This window comes from Barbus barbus, assembly GCF_936440315.1.
Source record: "Barbus barbus genome assembly, chromosome: 2".
NCBI lineage: Eukaryota > Metazoa > Chordata > Actinopteri > Cypriniformes > Cyprinidae > Barbus > Barbus barbus.
The window spans coordinates 16,072,151-16,099,837 of record NC_136730.1 but is presented as its reverse complement, the minus strand read 5'-3'; the positions used below and the strand labels follow the sequence as shown (position 1 = coordinate 16,099,837).

General features: G+C 37.9%; 3 protein-coding genes across 5 annotated transcripts in view; 1 reads left to right on the top strand and 2 right to left on the bottom strand.

The window, feature by feature from the left end:
* LOC306877896 (pleckstrin homology domain-containing family A member 7-like) overlaps window positions 1-13,261 on the bottom strand; it is a 106,752-nt gene extending 93,491 nt beyond the window's left edge. For both annotated transcript variants that reach the window (XM_079429917.1, XM_079429915.1), the window contains exons 1-4: window positions 12,904-13,261; window positions 12,484-12,658; window positions 12,300-12,376; window positions 12,066-12,123 (exon numbers count right to left, since the gene is read on the bottom strand). In XM_079429917.1, the coding sequence (XP_079286043.1) occupies window positions 12,066-12,123; window positions 12,300-12,376; window positions 12,484-12,566 (218 nt within the window). In that variant the 5' untranslated portion in view covers window positions 12,567-12,658; window positions 12,904-13,261. The remainder of the gene's footprint in view (window positions 1-12,065; window positions 12,124-12,299; window positions 12,377-12,483; window positions 12,659-12,903) is intronic.
* A 5,741-nt stretch (window positions 13,262-19,002) lies between these two features.
* On the bottom strand, window positions 19,003-21,248 carry LOC306887942 (small ribosomal subunit protein uS15-like). The gene is made up of 6 exons (XM_079446000.1): window positions 21,193-21,248; window positions 20,564-20,612; window positions 20,395-20,473; window positions 19,831-20,000; window positions 19,595-19,695; window positions 19,003-19,342 (listed from the first exon to the last, which is right to left on the bottom strand). The coding sequence occupies exons 1-6, from the start codon at window positions 21,213-21,215 to the stop codon at window positions 19,309-19,311; spliced, it is 456 nt and encodes a 151-aa protein (XP_079302126.1). The 5' UTR covers window positions 21,216-21,248; the 3' UTR covers window positions 19,003-19,308.
* A 941-nt stretch (window positions 21,249-22,189) lies between these two features.
* On the top strand, window positions 22,190-27,539 carry LOC306887922 (nucleobindin-2-like). 2 transcript variants are annotated; one of them, XM_079445967.1, is made up of 13 exons: window positions 22,190-22,516; window positions 23,039-23,179; window positions 23,370-23,477; window positions 23,565-23,697; window positions 23,864-23,967; window positions 24,551-24,736; window positions 24,814-24,904; window positions 24,990-25,048; window positions 25,181-25,273; window positions 25,397-25,486; window positions 25,619-25,789; window positions 25,899-25,959; window positions 26,506-27,539. In XM_079445967.1, exons 2-13 carry the CDS (start codon window positions 23,039-23,041, stop codon window positions 26,754-26,756), a joined length of 1,488 nt encoding a protein of 495 aa, XP_079302093.1. In that variant the 5' UTR covers window positions 22,190-22,516; the 3' UTR covers window positions 26,757-27,539. The 2 variants fall into 2 exon arrangements, with proteins under 2 accessions (XP_079302093.1, XP_079302092.1); XM_079445966.1 differs by lacking the exon at window positions 22,190-22,516 and adding an exon at window positions 22,785-22,932 and having other exon boundaries at window positions 26,506-27,230.
* Window positions 27,540-27,687: the final 148 nt, after the last annotated feature.

Sequence of the window (27,687 nt, the reverse complement as noted above, 5' to 3'; positions counted from 1 at the left end):
TTCTAAAAGAAAATATTAAAGTAACCAATGGAGGAACTCTCACAAGAACCTATCAAACTCAAGCAAGCAAACTCGATCTTAATATTCTATTTTGCTTCTGTTACAGTAAACACAGTTTCTCATGGCTCTGCCAGAGTTTTGCTATACCGCTGCCTACCCAGAAAATTCAGCCACCTCACAATTTCAGTCTAAGTAAGAAACGCAACACTACTTATTACTTGATTAAGCTTTTTATCCTTTATTCTCTCAATCTGACAACTGAATTTTACTCAAGTCCTCCTCAGCCCCACACATTAAAGTGTTAGAAGATCATGCAAGCACTTCCATTTTGCATGAAGGACAATCCTTTTTGCAAGAGAGGATCCATTAAACTTCACAGACTTCAGTGCCAGCACATCAGTTTCAAACAGAGTGCAACAATCCTAACTAAAATATTTTATACAATAGGACACATTTCAGATCTATTCCTCTACAACAGTACTATTAACTGCAGCAAGAAGAGAGTGTTTCAACAAGCACATTAACTTTGGCGGCCCTAAAAAACTACAACTAAAAACAAAAGAAACTAAGTGAAAATTACGAATACCCTTCGGACCCAACACAAAACTCACAGGAGCGGCCAGTTTTACCTTTACTGCAGGCGCGAATGGGCAGTCAAAAAAATATAGTGCAGGTCACAATTTGGGGCATAACAAGACTGATGGAGTTAAACACTAGACTTGCTGTGGAAGGCAGTGTTACACGGTGTTTTGGTCGTACATCGATTACATTACTTGCCCAATGCAGGAGTGGCACTGCCTCCACTGTTGTTTTGCTTTTTTATAGAAATAAAAATCATTTAGTTGTCAGCGTGCTGCCCACCAGACAACTGGCACTGACAAATGATTTTTATGACACAGTTGTACTTCGGGTGTCCCAAGTTCAATCCCACCTTATGAACCTTTGCCGATCCCATTGATCATAAACACAGCTCAAGGTTGGTGAGTCATAGGGCCTTAAACTGGAGTAAATAAATGAATACATAAAACTGGTCAGAAACAAATAATGATAGATATTACTGAATTCACGACAAATGCAACAAACTTAATGCATTTTTGTCACATAGAAAAGCACTTGACATTAAGTGTGGAAAGGTATTGCTAATCAATTCTGTCATCATTTCCTCACCCTCATGTCGTTCCAAACCTTTATGACTTACTTTCTTCTGTTGAACACACTAAAAGATTTTGTAGAATGCTACCAAACCATTTTGGTTACATTTTGCTTCAAATTATGTTCCACAGAAGAAAGAAATTCATACAGGTTTAGAATGACATAATGTTGTAAATAATGACCATTTTCATTTTGGGGTTAATCTCACTTTAAAAAAAATATTATTTGTAAATAATAAACATCTAATTTATATATGACACTGATATTTATTTTTAATCAGGCCCTTATTGAATTAACATTTTACTTCAATTAAAATTCATTATAACTAAACATCTAAAAAGAAAGAAGTTCTTGCTTAGAATCCAGAGTTTAGCTAAGTGATGTTTTATTAACAAATTTCGGGAGGAGCACGCGCAGATAATTAACACGGCCAATTCATCATCAGCAATCACACCACTTACCCAATCAGCACGAGAGAGAATCCCTATAAATAACCAAGCAGTCTTACCGTCATTATCTCTCGTCTTCCGACATCCCTCCACCACCCCGACTCCTCACCACAGCCGGTCCTACCCCAGCACGGGGGGGAGCACTTTGGGTCCGGGCTAAATGCCGAGCTCGTACCCTCTCCCCGGTCGAGGGGAGTACCCCGGGCTCGGGAATGATTACCGAGCTCGGAGCCCTCCCCCTGGACAGCACGCCAAATACGCATAAACTTGCTCCGTTATTATTATATGTAAGTGTGAACTCGTGAACTAGTATTAGTAGGATGGTGGTCACAAGAAATAAAATCATGATCCTCATTACCATGGTTATATGGTTTTTAAAATACATAAGTAATAATAAACTATACAACTTGTAGTTAAAAAAAACTAAGAGAATATCCACTGAACGCAAACAGTGTATGCACTTCTGTGTCAGCGCCACACAGATACATTTTGTACGTTATACGTACACTTTGATTTGAATGAAAACAACGTATCAGTGTGGCGCAGCTGACACAGAAGCGCATACGCTGTTTGCATTCAGTGGATATTCTCCAAAATGGCGCTAGGGTGATGCAGAGGAGACGAATTTGAATAAAGTCGTTTTTTTGCGCACAAAAAGTATTCTTGTAGCTTCGTAAAATTACGGTTGAACCCCTGATGTCACATGGATTATTTTACCGAACTCCTCGCTACGTTTCTGGAGCTTGTGGCCGCGCCACAAGGATACGTCTTCTACACTTGTTTACGCTTTGAACTGAATGAAAACAGCGCATCTGTGTGGCGCGGCTGACACACAAGAGCGTACACTGCTTGCTTCCAGCGGATATTCTCTAAAATGGCGCTATGCTGAAGCAGAGGAGACGAATTGTTGAATTAAAATCATTGTTTAAAATCAGTATTCTCGTCGCTTCATTAAATTCAGATTGAACCACTATTCTGACGATGCTTATCATACTTTTATGTACCTTGACAGTGCAATTTACTATGCAGTAAATGGAACAGTCACAAGCCTCTCGGTTTACATCCAAAATATCTTAAATTGTGTTCCGAATACGAACTAAGCTTTTACGAGTTTGGAACGACATGGGGGTAAGTGATTAATGACAAAATTTAAATTTTGGGGTGGAGTATCCATTTAAGGTGTTTACTGAGTCGTCAATCCGATGACAAACGGCTTATTTGGTTGCATGTAAACGTAGACATTGATAATAATGATAATAATAATAAACATAAAAATAAAATGAAATAATAAAATGCTTCGTTCAATCTCAAACATTACTGTTATGTTGGTCCATACAAAGCGTACCAGGACCTCATTGCTTTCACAAATCATGAGGAAATCAAACCACAAACAGACCAACAAAAGAACCGAACTCAGACTACCTATGGAGGTCATCTGAGTACGGTTTGTTTTTTGGTCCTTTTAGGGGGGTCTGAGATCACATTTTTGTTCACATATACGAGCTGAACCGCTCTGAGAGCGTTTGCAGGGCTCAAAAGAACTAGGTGTGAAAACACCCTAAAAGTAGCCCAATTGACCATTCGCAAAGAGCTTGATTGACAGGCGATCTGACCAATCAGAATGCGGATATTATGTGCCGCCGCTGCTATCCGCCATCTTGCCCGACAGCAACGACAGGTCTCCATACATGTTAGATACAGAAATACATGTTAAAACGGGGTAAAAACGATCAACTGAATTGAAACTTTTTCTATATAACTAAATATAAAAATGTGCAGAGGGTTAAGCTGTGCTGTTGTTGGTTGCCACGGTAATGGTAATAAGCTAAGAAATTCCTTTAAAGTACTTGTTTTGCGTACCAGAAAATCTATCATGTCCGGCACTGTATGCATGGCTCGCAGAGCTTAAGTTAAATACTAAAATGTTAAATAATAAAAAAAAAAGTGTTTAAAGTGTTAAATAATAAAATAATATGTTAAAACGTGTGGTCTTATCATACTGTGGACAAAATCCCGTGAATTTAGCCCTGATTGGGAGCTGTATATATGCACATGTGCGCTCATCTGTTTTCAATGCAGCTCTCCTCACGTCGCTTCAGGTCATTTTCCCACTCATTAAACTATGACAGGTCCTTTACTGCAAAAAAAAAAGACAGTCACTGCGACACTCTAACAGTGTTAATTTCGTCAACGAACCTTTTTTCTGTGACTAAGACGAGACGTTGACGAGCTAAAACTAATATCTGATGATAAAAACTATGACGAAATTTATGCCGCGTCTTTGCTAACAAGACGAGACGGGACTGAAATGTTATTTGAGGACTACCAGACATTCAAAATACATCCTATAGGCTAAGTTAACTGTCTTGTCTTTCAAAATGTGCGTCTCTGTCATTGGATAAGGTGCGTTTGCATATCTAGTCTCAGTATGGCAGCTGCAGTGAACGGATAGGCTACCAAAACGCAAACTAGCGATCTGAAACAATGGCCTGCTGGGTGACCAGGCATCCCGTTTTTCCCGGGAGTCACAATTCGTTGTCGATTAACTTAAAAAGTTAGTGAAGGCGGTATAGGCAAAATCGCGCTGATAGAAGTGCTCTCTCGCGCGCACACTCCACTTCTTCAGTTTACATAAAGCGTGTGATCACTTCTCAGCGCTCAAATACTCACACAGCAGTCCAAATGTAAGTGAGCGTAAACAGGTGAAAACTGAATGTGTGTCAGTGTTACATGCATACCTTCCGTCTTAAATGGACAGCATTCCTAATTATCTGTCATAAATGTTAACCAACAAAAGATGTTAAATAAATGTATACTTAAGTAAACCTACTGTATCTGAAAAATGAGATTAATTTGTATTTCTACCAAAAAATTAAAATGTATTCTAGTTTTTCCAAATTCAATCCTTGATTCAAATTTCTCATTAGCTTAATTGATTTGGTCTAAAGAGAGAAGAATTGATGACTATTTTTGTTTGAATACTACATATAAAATAGCTACCAAAATAAATGTTGTTAACTGAAGTTTGACTGAAAGGAATGGCTAAAAGTTGACAAAAATGCAATGACTTTTCGTCAACTAAAACTAGACTAAAAGTATGAAAGACTCAAATGACTAAAATGTGACTAAGACTAATGCCTGCCAAAATTAAGACTGCACTCTAAAGTGATGAAACTATGGCGCTATGTGCTTTTTAATTTTCATTTCACGTTATATTGTCGGCTCGGAAAATATGTAAATACGCATGCCCAGTTGCTGCAGCTGTATCCCTTCTAGCCTTAACCACAAATCAGACAGGAGAGTAGATGGGCGTTATAACAAACGAAGGGCGTTATAGTAAGTAGGACTAGTTTAAACATTGTGATGCACAATGTGAATAAATGTGATAAACGTCAACAAATACTGACCACCTTCGTTTGATTGAGTTTGATTAAGTCACGGACGAGCTTTGTCCAATGACAGAAACCAGCACCGCGCGAGCAACTAAAGAGCGCGACAGGTATGTAGATGAGATGGATGGAGAACGGCTTGCGTGACGTCACTTCTCCTCCAGAGATGTTATAATTTCTCAAGAAGTGATTAAGTTATTGTGTTTCTTTCCACGGCACAAACGAGCACACACGAATGACACCTTTTTGGAGAGATTTATACGATATGAGGTGAGTGGAGAGTTACATAACAGTCCCTAAGAAGTTTTTTTTCCCCCCATTATATTTAAGAAGGGCTCGGAGATACCAGGTTTGTTTCAGCAGCACAAACAAACAGCACCGATTTGGAGAGATTTGGACGGCGTGGGGTGGAGAGTGACGTCACTGGCCCGTTTTGTATTTGTTATTTCTGAGGACGGGAAATAGATACAATGTAAATTTGAACGGCACAAACCAGCACAAATCGAGCACAAACGAATGACACCAGTTTTGTGCGATTTAGACGAACAGGGGTGGAGAGTGACGTCACTGTTCGTAAAAAGTTTATTTTCGTTATATAAAAGAAGTGGTCATAGTTACAGGGCTTCTTTTAACGGCACAAACGAGCACAAATAGAGCAGAAACGAACGGCACCGGTTTGGATGAATTTGGACGGCATGGGGTGGCGAGTGACGTCACTGCCCATAATTGTTTTTGTTATTTCTAAGAAGGGGAAATATATTTGAAGTTCATTTCAACAGCACAAATCAGCACAAACGTAGCACAAACGAATGACACCAGTTTTGTGCGAACTGGGGTGGAGAGTGACGTCACAGCTCCTGAAAATATTTTGTTATATCTAAGGAAGGAAAATAGATACAGTGTTTGTTTTAACAGCACAAACCCAGCACAAACGAACTGCGCTGGTTTGGAGCGATTTGGACGGCATGGGGTGGAGACTGACGTCACACGGTCAAAAAAAGAATGTTTAATATCTCGAACACCGAACCAGCACAAACGCTCGTTTTTGCGGCACAAATCAGCACAAACGTAGCACAAACGAATGGCATAGTTTTGGTGATTATTTATTTTTATGGGGTGCCAACTTCACGAAGGTGAAGGACAGACAGTCACTCTGATAAACATCACTGACCCTCGAACCCTTCTGAAAAGCTGCTGAAGCGAGACAGATGTAGAGTGGAAAGGACAACTCTGCACATGCACCATTCCTCACACGTCTGATCATCCAGGCAGGAGCAGAGGCCTGCTGAGACCTCCTGCCATTCACTATCTGAGGCTCCAATGCAGGCTACAGACATGAATCACCTTGACTCTTTATGACTCAGCCAAATCCTTCTGATGTACAGAGTTCAATAAAGCATCCCTCACGCTCAGCTGACCTTTGTGGACCTTTCAGAGATCATTTGTCCTGAGTCACAACCTCCTAATACAGTCGCATAGGTCAATCTAAAAAAAACAAAAAAAAAATAGTTGTATGTGTTTCTCATATATTATTAAATTATTGTGATGAAAATAATATAAAAAGAATGAAATGTTTTTGAAAAATGTCTCTAATGCGCACCAAGGCTGCATTTACTTGATCAAATACAGAAAAATACAGTAAAACTGTAATGTTGTGAATTATTACAATTTAAAATACCTGTTTTCTATTTTAATATATTTTAAAGTGATTTATTCCTGTGATATCAAAGCTGAATTTTTATCAGTCATTACTACAGTCCTCAGAGTCGCGTGAATCTTCAGAAATCAATCTATTATGCAATTTATTATCAATGTTGAAAGGATTTTTATTTTTGTATTATATATACAAAATTATATATGCACAAGACCACTACTAAGAAACACTACTTAAACAGAACTAAAATCTATTCATATGAAATTGCATAATATTAACACTAACAGAACAAATCTGCTTAAAATTTACTTGAAAACTCCTTATCAGACTGGAAAAGACACCAGTTTAAAAAATGATCTCTTTTAAAGGTCAACTCAGGATCCACCTTCAGCCTCCTCTCCAGCATACAGTGATGGAGAACATGTGCCTCTGTATTGGCAGCAATGTCTCAAAATTAGTGGGAACTAGGGGTGTGCGATATTGAAAAACAAAATGATATCTTGATATTTTTGGGGATTTTTTCAATAACGATAATTAGACAATATTTTGCCGAGTGTGTTATTGTGCTAATATCTGACTACCGTGGACAGCTGCAGTTTTTGATACTCTTCATATTCTGCTTGGTCAGTTCACATCAGTGATAGAAATTAATCTTTTCATACAAGTTTAAATTGATTTTTACCTTTTATGGGCAATTTTACCTTCAATAAAGCCATTGTTTTCTAAAAGTATGCATCTTTGTTTACAGTCAACAGTCAAATTGTTACATTTAATCAGTCAATTAGAATAATAAGACATTTAGGCTGTTACCAAACAAATGAAACCAGTATCAACAAAATTAATCTTTGCAGAAGTTGCATCTGAAGTGGTCTTTAGATGTATTTACACACTGTTTAATGCAGCTCAGAGGGACATGGAGTGCTTTGACCTGCAGTTACAAATGCATAATGTTTTGATATTTTAAACATAAAACATTAAATACCGATATTTGAAATGATTTTAAAATGAACAGACATTTTGAATGTGAAATTAAAACCGCCAGTAGGTGGCAGCAAGTCAGTGTTAAGTGAGTCACTGTGACTGAACCAAATCATTTAAACTGTTGATTCATCCAGGAACTAAACATCTTCATGTTGCTCAGAGATGCAAAAAACAGTGCTGTGTTGTCTTTTTTGTTGGCGAACTCGAGCAAAAACAGGCAAAATGGTGTCTAAATCGTAAGTGTCTTAATATTAACTTATTGTTTATTGAACGGTTGTATAAAATCAATATCACAAACATGCTTATTTTTGAACAAAAACGGCACTCTTCGTGTGATTGTAACTGTATATATATATATATATATATATATATATATATATATATATATATATATATATATATATATATATATATATATATATATATATATATATATATATATATATATATATATATATATATGCACAAATTTTCTGCTCCAATACCTTGAATTATGTGATCATTTTTAATGCATTTTAATAGACTGAATCATGCATGCAGTGAAAGAACACACTGCACACGCGCTCTAGTCTAGACTTCACGTAATGAATGCTTGCACTCTGTAGGGGTGTTTTGTTTGGTTTTTGCAAAATACTCGATAATGTCAAATTGCACATTGTTAAAACAACTACGATATCATCGCAGACGATATATATATCGCACACCCCTAGTGGGAACATCTGAGATGCTTTTCCTCCATTCATATCACTTAATTAGATGAATGCTGGATGGGTACAGACACAGAGTAAATCCATTAGCTATACATTTTATGGGACTTATTAAATGTTTGGCATAATTCAACCCTGCAGTATATCAAATATAATTTGGATAATAATCTAGTACGATACAGAGCAGTCCCTCATGAACCACAAAAATAATAAATCACATCAGCAGAAATGATGGAGAGTGCCTAATGTAACCCAAGCGTGCTTTGTCTCAAGGACAGTCTAAGCATCACTCTCTCCCTATTCCCTACTGTTCCACATTTAACAACATTCAGTACTCTACACTATGCAGTCTATAGCCATTAATGTTGATTTATAAAATTACAAGAGGATAAAAGAAAAAAATATATTTTTCTCATTAAGTTTGAATGAGGGAATGCACACACAGCCACTCATGGCTGCCAGTCTTGACACAAATGGTGCATGCTAAATTCTTTGGCATAAGTAAGTCAAATAACCACAGACAGTAAGCAATGCAATTTAAACCACAAAATGGACAGATTAAAGGGCTGGAAGGCACTCACCATACCTAAAAAGGCAGAAATAGGCAACAAGCTATGGAGCCTTAACTATTTTAGCAACTAAAATAACAATCAGCTCCCTTTTCTAGCCCGTTAACACAAAATGACACAAAGACAATGTCCAGCAGGATCAAAACAGGAACCGTAATGTCATTTAGCCCACAAATGAGTGCATTACTTTACAGTCTTGACATTTCAGCTCTCTAAGGCCTGTGAGCTGCACTGTTCAGTATTTGACTGTGCCCAGACGCAGCACAATGAGTCCCTTCACATGGCCCACAATAAAACTGTCAGCAATAACACATTTCTAAAATCATTTTCTTTGACCTTTAAAACACCCCCTCTCACTATAGCAGCTTTGACAAGATGCAGTTTTCTGGTCAGACACCAGTGGAGCATTGAGCTAACAAATAAACAGCTTTATGGGAAAGTGGTACTATTTAGATGCAAAGCAGAGAGCAAGACACTAATGCGTTCTGGATTGCATGGACTACATTGGTGGCGCTTTGAGATAACTGGGTGATTGCCGTGATATTTTCATAGGTAAATCTGTCAGATGTAGAGGCTGCCTGATATTTTGGCATCTGTGTGCAATGAGACTTATGTTGGATAAAACAACTTATGAGTAATACAGAGAAACAACACATCACAAAGCAATTTTAATAATAAAACTGGGTTACCAAAAACACCATCCAACAGGACAATCCTCAACAGCCCTGTTCACTTATCCTTCACTGTAGGATTGTGCACTTTATATTTACTCTGGTGAATGAATTCAAGGGCTCTCCAAAGCTAATACTGAAAATAAGCCACAAGTAAACATTCGTTTCACTGCAATCCTGCAGCAAGTCATTGCATGGTAATTGTGCAGAAGCAAAGGCGGACTCTTTACCATTCAGACAGAAATCCGTAAGGGGAAAATCTTATCTTGTAGCTTCACATTGCCTCGCATTCACTCCTGCTGCCTCAATTAGTTTGTTAATATTGCATTGTGCAGCATAAAGTGCAATCACATCGGTTGTTTACTGTCGTGTTGATTTCTCAATTTAATTAAACAAGCCAAAGCATGCAAATGATTTTCTCCAGTACTGTAAAACTAATAATCAGTCGGGCAAAAAACATTCTTACAGTATATCTCAGATGGAGCAGGTCATATAATGAAGGACAGTGAATGGCTAGATACATTGGCTATGATGATGGTAGTCTGGTTGTGGTTTCCACATTAGCCGAGCCGAATGGGTAAAGTGACTTTGGAGAGCAAAGCCACCATGAATTGGCTGTGTGATCGCACCATACATCTCTGTCATTCCACAGGCATATGGGCACATGCACGTACACACGTACAGACAGGGTACAACATCCGCTAAACGGGGAAGGTTAAGGTCCAGCACATTGCCATACATGAGATGAATTTTAATGGGAAAATCCATCCAGTCTTGCTGGGCAATGCCCTTCATTTCCTTCATCAAGAGGGCACAGAGAGAGGTAATGGGCTGCATGGGTGACTGTAAACAGTAGTGAGGGCTCTATAATTAACTAGCATTGCTGCAAAGACAATGGTGAAAAATTCTGCTAACTGTCACAGCTAAGCACTCTTTGTCATCATACATCTTAGATCAAAGAACCAGATCACCTTACCATTATCAACTGTAATCTAATGTCATCCAAGTCAACTAGACAGGTAAAGCTATAATACAAAAATTTGGGGCTAATACAAGCAATAAGCAATTGTGGTATGTGTCAACCTGAAATTCCACCAAACTATAGTAAGGTTAAAAAACATGTTAAAATAATGAAATGTTTAAATAATGTAATACTGAAATATTTCTCATATTCCAACTTGAATACAATCCATTTCAGAGGAAAGACTGAAAATAGAATCTACTGGTTCCAAGGGAAATCATCTTTCAGAGCATGAGCTGGTTCATTAATACAAAAGTATTTATTACAATTACACAGAATTGTCTTGGGAACATTGCATAGTACATTTCTGTACTATTCATACTAATGACGCAATCATTGACAGGCTGTGCCAAGCCACACATTCTGTCAAATTCAGGAGTTACAGGCAACGTGCTATACAGCAGCACTGACCACAGTCCTGCAGCACTCCAATACTCTCACGCTTATTCGCACCAATTTTATGGGATTGCATCCTCTCTTAGTTCTGCCAGCCACTGTCATTGAAAATGTCCCTAGCAGCTAATTTTTTTCCAGGCAGCTCCCTAAGCAGTACTTCTCTTCCTGCCACAGTCTACTTCATCTCACTTCTGCTGCTCACTATCTGCCCATGAGTCTCCTCACCTGCTGGACATGGTGGAGATGGATGTTGACGAATAGATGGATTCACTGATTACTGGATGTACCAACAGAGAGATAGACATAGACAAACTAGCATTTTTTTTTTTTTTTAAGAATAATGAACATTTCTAAATATGCTTTGTATTATTTTACCTTGGCATTAAATTACAAAAAAAATAGTTAACTGCTGGGAGAATGCTAACATCTGAGGGAGTGACAATAAATTTAAAATCTTTGTCTCTAAGTGCCATAATCAGTCACTCTATATTTTATTTGTGGAAATGTGTGTGTGTGTGTGTGTGTGTGTGTGTGTGTGTGTGTGTGTGTGTGTGTGTGTGTGTGTGTGTGTGTGTGGAGCAAATCAGAATGCAAATATCATATTTGTTACAGAAATTTACCAATCAATGATAGCTTCTGCTTCTGAGAAATCCAGAAATGTGAAAAGATCTGGATGGATGAATAGATAGATAGACAGACATATGAATGGATGTGAATATATATAAAATGATGGCCACACTTAGCCTATGTATAAATAAATGACAGTCAGATGGATCACTGGATAAACTACCAGACAGTTAACTGGACAAACAGGCTGATAGCTGGAAATCATTTCCCCGATGTCATTGCCTCACATAATCTACACTGAAGAGCAAATCGCCAGTAAGCATTCAGTCAAACCTCTGACTGGATTCAGTTATCTGTCTTTTCTTGAATCGTGAAGGTACGAGCAGACAGCGGACACTGATCACTGCGAGAGGCGGGAGTGAGTGAGCGCTCGTTGGGGAGGGCTTTGCAGTTGCACTCGCATCCTCGCGGTCTCACAAGGACAAAACCAGAAATTTACCATCGCTTACTTTATAAAGTAGCTGGCGCCTTCCTCGGTGAAGCCCTCTTCCCATCCCCGCGGTAAATCTGAGGGGAGAGAAATATTTGTTCAAAACTCCATTAAGTTTTTAATGAAACAGAAAGTAGCCAACCATCAATTATGCAGAGGAGGTCTTTCCACTGTTCACTTTAAACACACTTATACCGCAGTATCCGACTAATGGTGCAAAGTTTAGACTAGAAAGCATAGTTTATTACCGTACCTGATCGAATCATGTGTCCTGAGTTGACAGGTTCACCAGTGCGGGGATGGAGCCAAGTAGTGCTGCGAGTTTTGTCGCTGGAAAACAGAAACACCTGTTACGAGACCCGTCGGAAAAGATGCGGATTCACCAGGATCACGATAAAATGCAACGACTGTGATTAAACCCTTCACAGGCTGCTTACTTGATGAAAAAGACCCTGCCATCCCTACACACTCCGTAGGACCAGTGCTCAGGTAGTGTGTCCCGCCCGAGCGGAGCCGCCATGATCCCGGTTTAAAGTGAGAGCTGCGCCGCAGAGTTTCCAGGGAATCGGACAGTCCACTAGGGCTGCACTGCTGTTAAAGGGGCAGGCCAAACTTGGAGAAAGTGTTTGTCCCAGTTATAAGCCGACAGAAAAGAAAGAGGGCATCATTAATCAGGCGGGATGTTGATGCTGGGAGTGCACAGATGTCGCCGACGAAATTCTACCTTTTATTAAAGCAAAGCCAATTCTGTAAGAGAGTAACTTAATGCAGATCGAGTTACATTTTGAACCCATGGACAGATTAATATTCCCGCAGGTCACACACGCATTCTGAAACAGCTGGATACTTGTTTTTACCTTGTAAGATTTGTATTAAAGCCAGACTTCATTGGACATTTGTTGTTGTGTTGCGGTCATGACAACGGTCTTCACATATTTGATCTTTTTTGCAGGTAACATGTAGGCGAACGGTGGCTAATGATTTAAATGACAATATTACGAAGTGAGTGCTTATTTTAGTCAGGTTAAACCTGACTGTAAACCTAACGTTTCTCCTACGTGTTTCTCAGCCAAAAATATCCGACTGAGAAAAACATATTTTGCGGAATAAACATTTTTCTTGAGTACTAGACATGCTGAGAAAGTCTTGTAAGCTCCCTGCTGACAAAAACAGCGTGAAGTTGCTTTGTTTACACTTTTGCGTCACTCTGTTCGCGCCACTTTTCGTGATCTGCGTGCGCGTGGGCAGCTGGTCTAAGAAGAAAATATTAGGTAATTTGCTTACCTTTAAATATAGCTACCTAGACAGGAATATTATTATTTAGCTACCCAGGTATGTTATTAATATTTAATTAATGCTCAGTGGTAGTTGATCATATGCAAGAGCCACTTTAAAAAGTGTCTACACTAACTGTGTCTATAATTTTATATTTCAGAGCACCCATAAAGATATTGAAATAAATATATTAACTCAAATGTTTATAGTAATTCAAAAAGTTTTCATTCATTAGGTACATATTTTTATACTTAAATGTACCTAATAAATAAATCAAATTTAGACAGAGATGGCCTTAACATAACTGGTTATCTGATTTAATATTAACTAAAGGCTATCCAAAAGATTTGCTGTTAAATGGACACATGAGCTTGAGCTAATATTTGGACAAGAATGCACTTCCTCACGAAAGCAAATGTGCCTATACGTCAGTAGCCTACTGTATGAGAAATCTGACACAAAACTCATACCTAAAGACTCTCCCAAAACATTCTTGATCATAACCGCAGGAACACACCCGGTCAAACTTCTCACTAAGGCAGGGCAGAGTCACAACAAAAGAAACAATCCAACTGCAACAACAGCTGATTATCCTTCCACTAGGCCATGCTATTTATAACCACCTACAGTCTGTAGTCTGGCTGACAGTTGATGGTTGACCTTATACTGTAAAATACCTCCTTTTCTGGATAAGTATGTGAAAATATGTGTATAAACAAGGTCAATTGCATCTTTCTGCAAATAAAATGTCTTCAACAATTTGGTAAATATATACAGTGCCCTCCAAAAGTATTGGAATAGTAAAGACAAAATTGCTCTGTTGGCTGTGGAGTCAAGACATATACAAATATGATTAAAAGATTAATATGAGACAAAACTACAGAATGTCACATTTTATTATTGGGTGATTCAACACATAGATGTTTTACCAGCTAAGAAGTTCAGCACTTTTAGAGTTTCATCCCTCTATCTGATGTGAGCAGACGTATTGGAACAGTTGCCTCATAGCTCTTTCTAAGTGATCAGTTGAGTCCCGTTGCATTCATTCTTCAGATATTAAAAGCAGGGAATGTGTCGTATCAGTTATATCCAATACTTCTGTATTCTGAATCTTGCATTCGATGATGACACACACAAACCTGGATGAAGATGAGGGAGCTGACTTTGAGAGAAAAGCAAGCAATTTGGATGCTAAAAGAAAAGAGGAAGTCAATTAGAGCTCTAGCAAAAACAAAGGGCATGGAGAAATCAAGAGTTTGGAAACCACCAGCGATTTCACCATCACTGTGAAAATGAACCCTAAAATATGTGAGTGAAGTGACATTCAGCCAAGTATGGTGACCCATACTCGTGCATTTAACCCATCCAACATGCACACACACAGCAGTGAACACACACACCCCGTGAACATACACCCGGAGCAGTGGGCAGCCATTTTATGCTGCAGTGCCCGGGGAGCAGTTGGGGGTTCGGTGCCTTGCTCAAGGGCACCTCAGTCGTGGTATTGAGGGTGGAGAGAGCGCTGGAGATTCACTCCCCCCACCTACAATTCCTGCCGGCCGGGGACTCGAACCCGCAACCTTTGGATTACAAGTCCTACTCTCTAACCATTAGGCCACGACTTGACACAGAATTACAGATGCTACACAGCAAGATGCAAACCTCTGACCAGCACCAAAAATAGAAAGGCAGGATTAGAGTTTGCAAAAAAGCACAAAGGTGAGCCAGAAGAGTTTTGGAACTGTGTTTATGGACCGATGAGACAAAGATGAACCTTTATCTAAGTGATGGGAAAGCAAAAATGTGGAGAAAAACAGGGAACTGCAAATGATCCCAAGCATACAGCCTCATCTGTAAAGCACAGTGGAGGTGGTGGTGTCATGGCATGGGCATGCATGGCTGCCTCTGGAACAGGCCCTCTCAACTTTACTGATGACTTAATGTATGATGACAGTAACAGAATGAATTTGGAAGGGTACAAAACCATCTTGCCAACCAATTTTCAAGAAAATGCCACCAGATTCATTGGGAAGTGCTTCATATTGCATCTGCAACTAAATATTAGCTTTTAATCTTTTATATCTGCCTTATGTTCAACTGTCCCAATACTTATGCTCACATCAATGAGAGGGATGAACTCTAAAAGTGCTGTCCTTTTTATTTGGTAAAACATGTATGTGTTGAAACGGCTAATAATAAAATGTGACATTCTCTAGTTTTGTCTCATATTCATCTTTTAATCATATTTGCAAATGTCTTGACTCCACAGCCAACAGAGCAATTTTGTCTTTACTGTTCCAATACTTATTGAGGGCTCTGTATATAGAGAAGGGAATGAGAAACAAACTAAAGTGATTAATAATGGCATTATGTAGAGTCAGAGTGCAGTTCAAACAGGTGGGGATATTTCACAACTGCTATTAGTGGTTATTGTGCTATGGGAACTGGGAAATTCATGACTGTATTCTGGAAATAAGACCAAAAAAAGCCATGTAAAAGTAAATGTGTTTTATTACTAATGACACTGTAGAAATACACTATTCTCAATTAGCCATTATTAGGCTTCCAACATGAGTAATAGAAAAAAATCAGAAGTGCACCTCTAAAGGTCATTCCGTCTAGGCAGCAGTTACGGAAGGTCATGATGTTTGTTCTTGTTTATATGTGTACCAGGGTGAATAAAAATGACAGCTGAGGGTTTCAATCTATCAGCTCCATCACTTATGACCGCCTTTGGCTGCACTGAGAATAAGCCATCTCAACCATGACATTACAATAATGCGCCAAACTGGACTTGCCCTGTCTCCTCATCATATCCATAAATTTCATGACAAGGACTGTATTAGTGGCAAAGATGTGACAGTATAATAAATTACGTTTCATATGTATTCACTATTAATAAATTAATTGTCATCATAAGATTAACATCCTGACAGAGTAGTGTGTTGCATTTGAAAATACAATAAACATCACTTCATATTCAGATGTGTGGATTTTGATTTCATGATTTTTCATGATTTTGTCATGAAAACACTTTTTCCTGGTGCTAGAGCATTTGTATAAAAATGAGTTGTCACAAAATATATGAAGCAGCACAAATGTTTTCAATGATGATGATCAAATCAGCATGTTAGAATGATTTATGAAAGGTCACGTGACACTGAAGCCTGTCATCACAGGAATAAATTACATTCTAAAATATATTAAAATAGAAAACAATTCTTTCAAAATGTAATAATATTTCACAATATTACAGTTTTTACAGTTTTTTAATCAAATAAATGCAGCTCTTAAAAAAAAGAATGTTGTTATAGGACCAACAGGAATGTTGATCCAGGAACATATCTGACTTCATCATCAAATCATGGTTACCATATCATATAAACTGGCTGGGATAAAGGCATAGATTAATGGGAATTTGGTGAACCATTTGCCTTGAACAAAACAGGAATTATCCCTTGTATCCCTGATTTAGGCTACACTCTGTTCTTGCCAAGAACAGCCATTTGACTCCATGTGTATCTACATCAAACACTTGAGAGCTGTATAAATATTTTAGCACAGAATCCCTTTGGAGTTGGGGGAACTTTCATCGGCAAGCCTTTTGTTGGTTTGATGCAACATTTCCCCCTAAGGATGACTTAAACTCCAACAGAAGAGACATTGACAAAACACAATGGAAAAAGATGCTTGTGGCTGCAGTGATATTTGCTACAAAGGCAGCTGCTGTGGGTTTATTTCAGTTTATTTTCTGACAAATCATTTCAATTATTTTACTGATCTTAATAATAAAGCATTCAGCTACAAGCATTTCTCCCACTATTGTAATACATAAATAATAGGCTAGGTTATTTCGAAAGAAGACATTGGCATTCATATTCTAAGACCCTTAAAACTCTTGTTCATGTAAAAATGAAACAAAACATGACATCAGGGCAATTTGATATTGTGTCAGCAGTTTTACACAGCCGAGTTCCTTGGCTTTGACTGACACTTCTTAGAGGTGGTTGAGTTGATTTGGGAGTAATGTGACTGACAGAACTGTAACCCTGGGCACACCAGCACCGTGGGACCTGACCGCGTTCCGTGTTGTGGCCCTAGTCCGCCTGAATAAAACACCATATGCCTCCAACAGAGCACAGCACATGTCCGGCTAATAAGCTTGTTTGAATTAGGGGCTTTCTGCAATACCACTTAAAAGGTCTTCCGTCTACTCTGTCTGTCCCTCGCAGTCGCACACCTTTAGTAAAGGGGTGCAGTCCTGCGCAGCTCTGCAGTATTGTACTGCTGATGGTTTCCTCACCACTGCCAGCAGCTCACTATGCTGCAAGGTGACTCAGTGTTACTTTTCTCTCTTAGGAGAGGTTCATACAGAGGCAACTGCAGTTAAATCGCTGCATGCAGAATAAAGTGATCTGCAGTAGGAGACTCTCAAAACGTCTTCTTGATCTCTCCAGTTATATTTGCAAATACAAGTGCGTGCTTAACAGTGTTAGTGCATATGACATTATGTACATATCTACGATGAAAGCAGTTTGTAGGAGCTAGTTTGTGGAAAGTGTATGTTATTTAATTTCACAGTTTAAAAACCCTAATCTCAGTAATGTGACCTCTGTTAGTACTAAATGAGTTTTAATCAAACTGAAAACGAGTTATGGTGCTGTTCATAATAGACCGCCAAAGCTTTTCAGAAACTGCTTAAAGCGATGATTTAAAGGCTTTTTGTATAAAAGCCAGACTCCATTAATTGAACAAAGATACAAATCAAGTTTTTAAAGGATGTAAAAGGTGTCGGCTATGAAAGGCTGACTAAACATCCTTAAACAGGACATATTTTCACATATTTAATTAATGTCGATTTGGTTTGCTTATTAAAAAATACCCTGTAGACCAGGTGACTATTTTTTAATAGATTCTTTTCTACGGCATCGATTAATGCAGAAAATACAAATTTGGAAATAATTTTTTTAGGTTACCACAAGCACACATTTCAAATGTTGAGTGAGCACTGACCTCTAGTGGACAAGATCGACAGTGCATCAACATACAGCACCTTGCAAAGTAGGGAGAACTGCAGGCTTGAGCAATGGGCGTGGCGAAAGGTTAGGGCGTGGAGAAAGGTCTTAATGATTGGTCGACAAAGCTGTCTGTCAGGGTGTGGGGGTAGGGTTAGGGGCAGATTTTGTTGTACTGATTCACCTTTCGGAACGCCTCATTTCAGCACGCCCATTGCTCCAGGCTGCAGCTACCCCCGTCTCAAGAATCGAGATTTCCCCCTCTAGTCTTTCTCTGTATGAAGTCTTAATCCAGTCTTTTTATCGAATTGAATAATTTCCTTAGAATAATTGGCATTTCCTTAAATACTAATGACACAGTGAGTCAGCTAGCAAACGTTTACTCACTTACGGAACCATGCACATACTCCTTAAAACAGTAGCTTCTCATGAGCCAGTACAAGTGTACAAGCATTTGAGTTTATTTTTTTCTAACAAATAATTGCATATATTTTAGTCTGAGTGTCAGACATGTAATTAGATCTTTGGGCATTCATTGAGCTTAATGTACATGAGACAATAGCTAATATATCAACATGCCCCTTTTCATTTGAGCAATAATTTTAACTAATTTAATCTCAACGTTCTTACACTGTTAATAATACAGAAGCATAATGCACTACAAAATGCTAGCCACGGCACTTTTAATGTCTGTAAAATGAACTTTGAAACAGAAAAAAATAACACTCAAAAGATTTACAAATCTTTACAAGCGTATCAACCATAATAAAGGAACTCCGTTTGAAAAAAGCAAAGTGAATATTCAGTTATGATGGATTCTGAAGGAGACGTTTACATGACAGAATACAGACATAAGTAACCGCTGTATTATAATGCAACAGTTCTATCCCCAACTGAAGTAAAGAAAATCAGTCTGACAGAAATAACACTTGAATTGATCCAAATATTTTTATTTGTCCAAAAACTGCAAATTTATGCCACCAGTGCAGAAGCTGTGGAGGATTCGCTGTGGATGAAAACAAACAAATATATCAAATTCAGGAAAACACATTTTTGAAAGATAAAGCAGTTGTTTGTGTGAAGGGGACTGGCAGTGCTGGCACAATAAAGCCAAACTGCTAATTTACCTCCAGGGTTTATCTAGCACAACAGAAATATCTCAGTTCTTACAAGGGAAGAATGGGACAATGAAATGTGCACTACATATCAGCGAAGGAATTTCTTGTAATGTCGTAAAACAAGTCAATCAAACACTCACTACTTCCAGTTGGGGGCAAGTACTCTCTTGGTCTTGTAGTAGCGGGCAAGCCTGTGGATCCTGCTCTCAACCAGAATCAGGCGGAACTTAGCATCCTTGTCCTGCAAGAACACAAGTGATAATGAGACAAAACAGCTGAAACACATTGGACCGATTTTTCCATAAATCTTCAAAAATTATCATCTGCATTGTAAAGATGCAAGTACATGATCTAATATGAATGACCATGTTATTACCTTTCTGTTCCTTTCCAAGTGCTTCCTCACAGCGACAGCCTTCTTGATGAGGTGGTAGAGATCCTCAGGCAGGTCAGGGGCCAGACCTTTGGACTTCAGGATCCTAAGGATCTTGTTGCCAGCGACAAAACGCACCTGAGCAACACCATGGGAATCCCTCAGGATCACACCTAATGAGAAAATAGCAGGTGACATTAGTTCCATAATGAAGTTGTGCAGACAGACAATACATCTAATACACAAATACTAAAACACATGATAGAATAAAAGATTTAAGGATCTATAAGCACCGAGCCTATAGATAAAAAAAAACAACAACATAGAAACATTCTCTTCTACAGGAAAGCAGCTTACAAATGTCAGATGTGCCTCTGCTGTAACCATTTTACTAATTACATTTTATTTGTATTAGTAATTGTTCATTTATGTTCTTAATTGATTTCAAACTTGTCTTTGCATGTTCCCGGTGTACAAAAATGCGCTATAAAAATCTTGTGAAATTAATGTTATACAATGGACCTGACTGCACTTGGTAAAATTAATTTAATATCAATAAGAATTTACCAATCTGTGAGGGAGTCAGACCCTTCTTGGCCAGTTTGAAGATTTGCTCTTTAACATCATCGGATGTCAGCTTGAGCCACTAAAATACAAAGAAATTTAAATATTTAAACAGCCTTGAAAATTTAGATTGGCGTTATTGTTCAATATAAATCAGAATCAGTGGACTTACTGTGGGGACACTTCGTCTATAGGGCAGCGCCGACTGGGACAAACCCTTGCTAAAAAAATAAAGCATAACAGTTAAAGACATTTACAATAATGAAACCGTAAATTACAAATTCTAAACAATTTCCCTTATCCTTCAGGAAGCCACACTGTAAACATGTTAACTGACAACAGGTCATATATAAAGCATAGGTAAGTGAACAGGATGGTATCCTAAATCTAAAGTGAAGTTGAAATTAAAGTTTGACTTAAAATTTCTGATGAATGCATAAAAGCCATTTAGGAGGTGGTCTGATCAGCTCTAACTAACCGCCGAACACATCTGACACACAAACGAAGGTTATGTTAAATTAAGCCACATGATACCAGAACCACCAGATAAACTGTTAATGTGAACTGAATCAGTGTGTAAAGATCCTACATGTGTCCACCCTGCAGCGCCTCATTCTACATGTGCTGCCATCACGCTACACAGGGGAACAGAACGAGGACTCAATGTACTTCTCAAAAACTCTTTTCTAGCTCCAATGGAGTACATATTCCAGACTCAGCCTATGCTATAAAGTCTTAACCGTATTTTGGGTTGGTAGTGTGGCCTATAGAATGTGTTTTTAGCGTAAAATAAACGTTTACCCAGGAGCGTGCATACGACCCATGATGGCGGTTTCGAGATCGAGGAAAGAGAAAGACCGAGCCTAGGCCGAGAGGAAGTGAAGAATTGAGGCGGAAGTGATGTCAAATATCACTTCCTGTCTGTTGATTTCAGGATCTTTTAAGTCTTTTTCCTTTGCTTTTCTTTTTTCTCTCTCTTCTTTCAGACGTTAGTTTAATACGTTAAATGTGGTATTTTTATATTATTATTTTAAAAAAAAAATCCCATTTTGTTTTCTGCCATCTATTTCTATTATCAATAAATGCAGATAAGTTCATTACATTTTACATAAAATACATTTAAATTACATAATTTTTAAATTCAGAAATTATATTTTATACGAAGTCTCTTCTCTCCTTAATTTTGAATAAACATTCTGGGTTTGATCTAGAACGGTTCGTTGCCATAAAATTCTATTGTAATTGTGTCCATAATGTAATGTAATGGGTTCTTGCTTATATCGTCTTTTTTGTTTGTTTTTTTTTTTTTTTGCATTTTTCATCATTTAGTTTATTTATGTCATCCTGTTATACGTGTTGTGCTTTGTCGTTTGATAAAAAAATACAGTATTCTTTTCATATCCACCGGCTGTTGGCGCTATAAGAAAAGCCCTACTGGTGTAAGCCATAGGCTGTAAAAAGCATGCTATAGAACAGTAGCATCGGAGTTATGCAATGGGCGGAGCTTAGCGGCCCTGATAAATAATAATTATCCTATTTAAAACTCTTCAGTGTGTTGGTTTTCAACTTATTATCTATTTAAGCTTCTTCTTATCATTATATGGGTTTTAATTATTATCCAAACATCTATTATTATTCAAACACACGCTCATTGTTATCATATACCAATATATACCAATCACAGGCGTTTGTGATGAATAAAAAAATATTTTAAATTATTTTTTATAGATATTACTCGGAAAATATTCTGTTCACATGAAATGTACTAACCATTATAAGAACAATTTGAATCTATCATACTTCAAGTGAAATGGTTTAAAAGAAAGAAAAGATCATGAAACCCGTCTGCGACTGAGCGGAGGATTCGGTTTCTGAGCCCCCACGCGCCCCCTTCAGGAAGCCGCCTATCGGTGTCATAAGAAACAATATCACTAAACCCCAATATGCAAGTCAAGCGCTGTACTTGATCTACGTGGACGAGCTCTCGGTCTCCTCCTGCTGCTCTGCTCTGTTAGCTTGCTAGCTGTTCTGCATCAGTCCAAGATAGCGGACAGTCAGGAAGCCAGCGGTAATGAAAGCAAGCAGAAAACACCCGAGATAGCTCGATAGAAACCAATCTGACACCGTAAGTGCCATTATTTAATTGCAAAATGCCTCAACGTAAATAAAGCATCAACTTTTCCCTAATAAAATGTCCAGCGACTTTCGCTGTAACGTCTGGCATAGACTTCACTGTCAAATAAAAGCTAATGAAATTAGCCTCTTATGTACCGAGATGAGCCACCCTTTCGAAGAACATTTCTGTAATGCGAAATATACAAAACCATGTATATTTTGAGCGTCACTTTAATATAGTGACCCGCTAACTGCCTGTTAATGTTGTTTATCCTTAGTAACGAGTTTATTGGAGAGCTGATCTGCCAATCATTGGCGGTGTCTCAAGCCCTACTGGGCTGCCTACCTAGAAACCTAATCGACGAATTGTGATGACGAAGAAAAATCGATTCGAAACTTCAGATTCGCGCGTGATTCCCAAAAATGGTAGTCAGCTCACTAGGGTTTGCAACATAACCAGTCTCGCTATCTAATATGATAGAGCTGTCATCCCCATCTAATGTTTCATCTATATGTGTGCTGATTTTTCCAGATGTCCTATTTAAAGGGGCTCCTCATCAGCTGCCTTGTGTTGGCGAGTGTGATGTCCTGGGCCAAGGCAGTGCCAATAAGCATAGATAAAACTAGGGTGAAGCTCCCAGAGGAAACAGTCAAAGAGCCTCCCCCGAGTGTGGTAAGATATATTTGATCAGCTAATTACATAACAAGCTTTGGCAGCAAGTTATATTAAGTAGCATTGGAGTGTGAGGATGCATAAATATGCGTGGTTATTTCTGTGGCAACAAGCTCACGATTCTGAAAACATTTGCTTTCAAAGAAAAAATCACACTACTGTATTCAATACATATTATTTAAATTTGTAGGACACTGGACTACATTATGACCGCTATCTCAGGGAAGTTATTGATTTCCTTGAAAAAGATCAACATTTTAGAGAAAAGCTTCACAACACAGACATGGAAGATATAAAGGTAAGAAACAGCATGGCTTTATTTGTGTTGTGTTGTACAGTACAAAGGTCACACAGAGCTAATCTGTTTTGCTCCTGCTGATTTCAGCAAGGGAAGTTGGCTAAAGAGCTTGACTTTGTCAGCCACCATGTGAGAACCAAGCTGGATGAACTTAAAAGGCAAGAGGTCAGCCGTCTGAGAACCCTGATCAAAGCCAAGCAAGATATTGAAGGAGGGAATGGTAAGAATGGCTGTACAAATAATTACAGTTGAATAAATGCTTGTGGTATTTATCCTACATAGGTGTAACTGCATATTAATAAATGAACAACAGACCATAAAACCCAAATGGGTCTTCAGAACAGTGAACAGTTCCTCTGAACACTTTTCTCTCTCATGTTTATCAGATATTGCAGTAGATCACCAGGCATTACTCAAACAGTTTGAATATCTGAACCACATGAACCCCCACACATTTGAGGTTGAGGATCTGGACAGACTCATCAAATCGGTACATCATTATTTAGTTACCCAGCTTCCATCATATTTAATTTGATTCTGTGGCTGTCACTTTGAATGCTTGATTGTTCCCTTAAGTATAAAATATATTTAGCCGTTAGAATACACTTCTTATTGCATAAAAATGAGGCAAATATACTGTATTATAATAATAATAATACATTTCCATGACTTAGTAGATAAAGTTTTAAAGAATATAGATAGGTGATTTAGAAAAATACACTAAAGAAATTTCAATGACATTTCCAGGCCTAGAAATTACAATTGAAAACATATTTTCAGTTTTTCTATGAAAGAGGGACTAATATAACTTCAATAACACTAAAAATAAAGCATTAATGTGTACTGGTTGAACATATTTTTGAACTGCATCCTACAAATACACTCTCAAGGATTTCTGAAATCTTCTATATGCACTTAAAAAGAACATCATGTAATACTCTTTGTTTTAAATCCAAGATCCAAGAAACATCTCATGGCCTTCATTTTCCTTCTTTTCATATTCATAAGATAACTGGAGATGAAAACATGTCTAGCAGTTATATTTCAGTCATATTTATGATCTTGCAATATAGGCTACAAAAGATCTGGAGAACTACGACAAGGAACGGCATGAAGAATTTAAAAGGTATGAGATGATGAAAGAGCATGAGAGACAGGAACACCTGAAGACATTAGATAAGGAGGGCAGGAAGAAAGAAGAGGAGCACTATGAGGAGATGAAGAAGAAACATGCTGATCACCCTAAAGTCAATCACCCTGTAAGTCTTAACTTATCTTAATGTTTGTGATTTAACTGAGGATATGCTCATGTTTTTTTGGATGTTCTGTTATGTAGGGTAGCAAGGATCAGCTCAAAGAAGTGTGGGAAGAGGCTGATGGCCTTGACCCTGAAGACTTTGACCCCAAAACATTCTTCAGTCTGCATGGTAAAATATCTTTGACAACTTAGATGAATCCTGGATATGAGAATGTTAAAATTACATGCTTAATATTGCTCTTTTTTTATTGCAGACACAAACGGAGATGGCTTCTTTGATGAACAAGAGCTGGAAGCCCTGTTCACGAAAGAGGTAATTACACGCGGTGTAATTATAACAGCTGCATAATTCACCACAGAATAAAAATAAAACATATATAGTGATTGTAGTTATAACATGCTCTGCTATGAATGAAATGGCTTCTATTGTGACAATTTTGTTCAGCTGGAGAAGATCTATGATCCAACTAATGAAGAGGATGACATGATTGAAATGGAGGAGGAGAGGCTGCGAATGAGAGAACATGTCATGAACGAGGTTAAATCATGATCATAATAATGGGCCAATTCTCTTTGTACGACTTGGCAACTTCAGGAAGATTGACAAATCCCACGGTGGGGGGGAATCATTTTTCTAAATCTGATCTTCTGACCTTTACAGGTTGACTCCAACAAAGACAGATTGGTGTCCTTAGATGAGTTTCTGGTTGCCACAAAGAAAAAAGAGTTTCTTGAACCAGACAGCTGGGAAGTGAGTATGGTCACATGCTTAACATATATTTACACCATTGCTTAATTCATGTGTTCATGTTGGATGATTGCCTAATAGCTTAGTCCTTTAATTAATAAGGGACAACTTAATTATTATCTTGGATGACCCCAGACTCTAGAACAGAACCAGGCATATACTGAAGAAGAGATGAGAGAGTTTGAGGAGCAGTTGGCCAGGCAAGAGGAAGACTTAAATCTGAAAGCAGTTGACCTTCAGAAGCAGAGAGAGGACCTGGAGCGACAGCAGGAGCAGCTCAATGCTCAGAAAATAGAACTGCAGCAGGTGACTGAACTGATTTGTCTCATAATTACATTGAATAAAACAAAACAAGAAGAGTCGTTTAAAACAAGTAAATGAAAAAAAAACCTGTTCTGTGCATCTTCCTTATAAGGCTGTGGAGCATATGGAGCAGTTAAAAACACAGAATGTTCCACCTCCACCTGAGATGCAATGTAAGTAATACTTTCACTTCAGACATATAACCAGATACATGTGAAAGTGACACTGGCTAGCTATTCTTACACTGGATTTTAAATGTGAGATCCACTGACATGTTATTCTAGGTTAACACTAACAGTATTGTGAAGACGGTTAAAGAAACATTATATCAGTTATTGTATAGAGTGGGTTAACATGGCTTCCAATGTTGTGGCTACATGTTGTTAAAGCACAAAAAAAACTTGAATAAATAAATAATATTAAAAATAGCCACACCATTATGCTAAAACATACTTGAATTTTAACCATTTCAATTTAAAAACAATTTAAAAAAATTTAAACATGTATTTTAATAGTGACATTCCTGACAAAAATACTTACATTTTTAACATTTAAATCTAACACCTTATTTTAAAAGCAACATTCTTGGTAAATATACTTAAATGTAAAACATTTCAATGTAATATTTTTGGCAAATGCACTGGAGTTTTAGACATTACATTTAAACGTAACCTGTTATTCTTGGCAATGATACAAAATACTCTAAATCTCTTAAACAGTGGAAGGGAATGCTATCCCTGAGTCACTAGGACATGATCAGCCTCCTGTGGCCCCTGAGCATCAGCCTCTGCCCCCAGGACACCAAGATATCCCTCTAGAACAACAACAACATTATGTACCCCAAAATCAGCAGGATCTAGGCCAGGAACACCAAAATATACCTCAAGAAAACCAGCCACTGCCTCCAGGACACAACAGCCCACCCCACGATTCTCCACAGATGCCCCTCGACCATAACAATGTGCCATAGAACAGTCATATGGTTTTTCCTGCGTGACTGTGTGGAAAACTGACCTAGCACCAGAGACTTAAACAAACAGTACCTCCTGCCCAGTCAGTGATTACCTGCGTTTGTGTACTGCGGTTTTAACTAGTATGGAATCGGCTGATTTTGTAAGCATAATACATTTAATGCATACTTTGCTGTTTGATATAATTGTGTTTGATTTCTTTTTGTTATTGAAGATATCTTTTTCATATGTTGTGGATATTTTATTTTCCAGCACAGTGGATTGGATGTCTGTACGCTTTTGTTTTGCACATTTATTTTTCTGACATTCGAATGCCCACGAAGAGCTACTATAAACCTAGTTGTATGTATCAGAGTATTGTTGAATTGTACTGGAAGTTTTTAATTGATTAGGGCTACTCTGGAGTTTAAAGGTTGCTTGCAGTGGGAACTTTGAGAGTAAGGTCAATAAAAAAAATCTATTTGAAAAAAAAAATAAAAATTCTTTTATGAACAACAAACATCACATGCAATTACTTAGGGTACAGGAATAGTGCAAGTTCAGTACAAATTAAGCTCGATCAAAGCAGAAATGAAGGTTACAGTGAGGAATATGCAATGATATTGAATGGGGACAATTTCTGGAGGATTTAAAAACGGAAATGTAAAGAATTTACCAGTATTTTTACAAATGCACTTACATTAATTCTGTTCAATTTGTGTATTGAGTTGTAAAGATGTGTAAATAAGCATTTTTTTATGTTTATGGTATTGTGCTTTAATGGCGCCAATTAAAGTTGGCACAAAAAAGGGTTAGGAAGCAATTTTCCCACACACTAATTGCTTACACTCTTATTGAAACTGTCCTTTTGCATTTTTTTTTTTTTTTTTTTTTTACTTGTACTGAACCCAACACTAGCTTCACAAGTTTCCCGTTACCCAGGGGTGTTAA

Bases quoted from the DNA above. Each gene is read 5' to 3' on its own strand.
- LOC306887942 (XM_079446000.1), bottom strand. From the start codon at position 21,215: ATGGGTCGTATGCACGCTCCTGG. The intron at 20,474-20,563 runs GTAAGTCCACTG...TTTGTATTTTAG, and splicing joins ATAGACGAAGTGTCCCCACA to TGGCTCAAGCTGACATCCGA. The intron at 19,343-19,594 runs GTGAGTGTTTGA...TTTCATCCACAG, and splicing joins CTTGCCCCCAACTGGAAGTA to CGAATCCTCCACAGCTTCTG.
- LOC306887922 (XM_079445966.1), top strand. The intron at 25,049-25,180 runs GTAATTACACGC...AATTTTGTTCAG, and splicing joins AAGCCCTGTTCACGAAAGAG to CTGGAGAAGATCTATGATCC. The intron at 25,960-26,505 runs GTAAGTAATACT...TCTCTTAAACAG, and splicing joins ACCTCCACCTGAGATGCAAT to TGGAAGGGAATGCTATCCCT.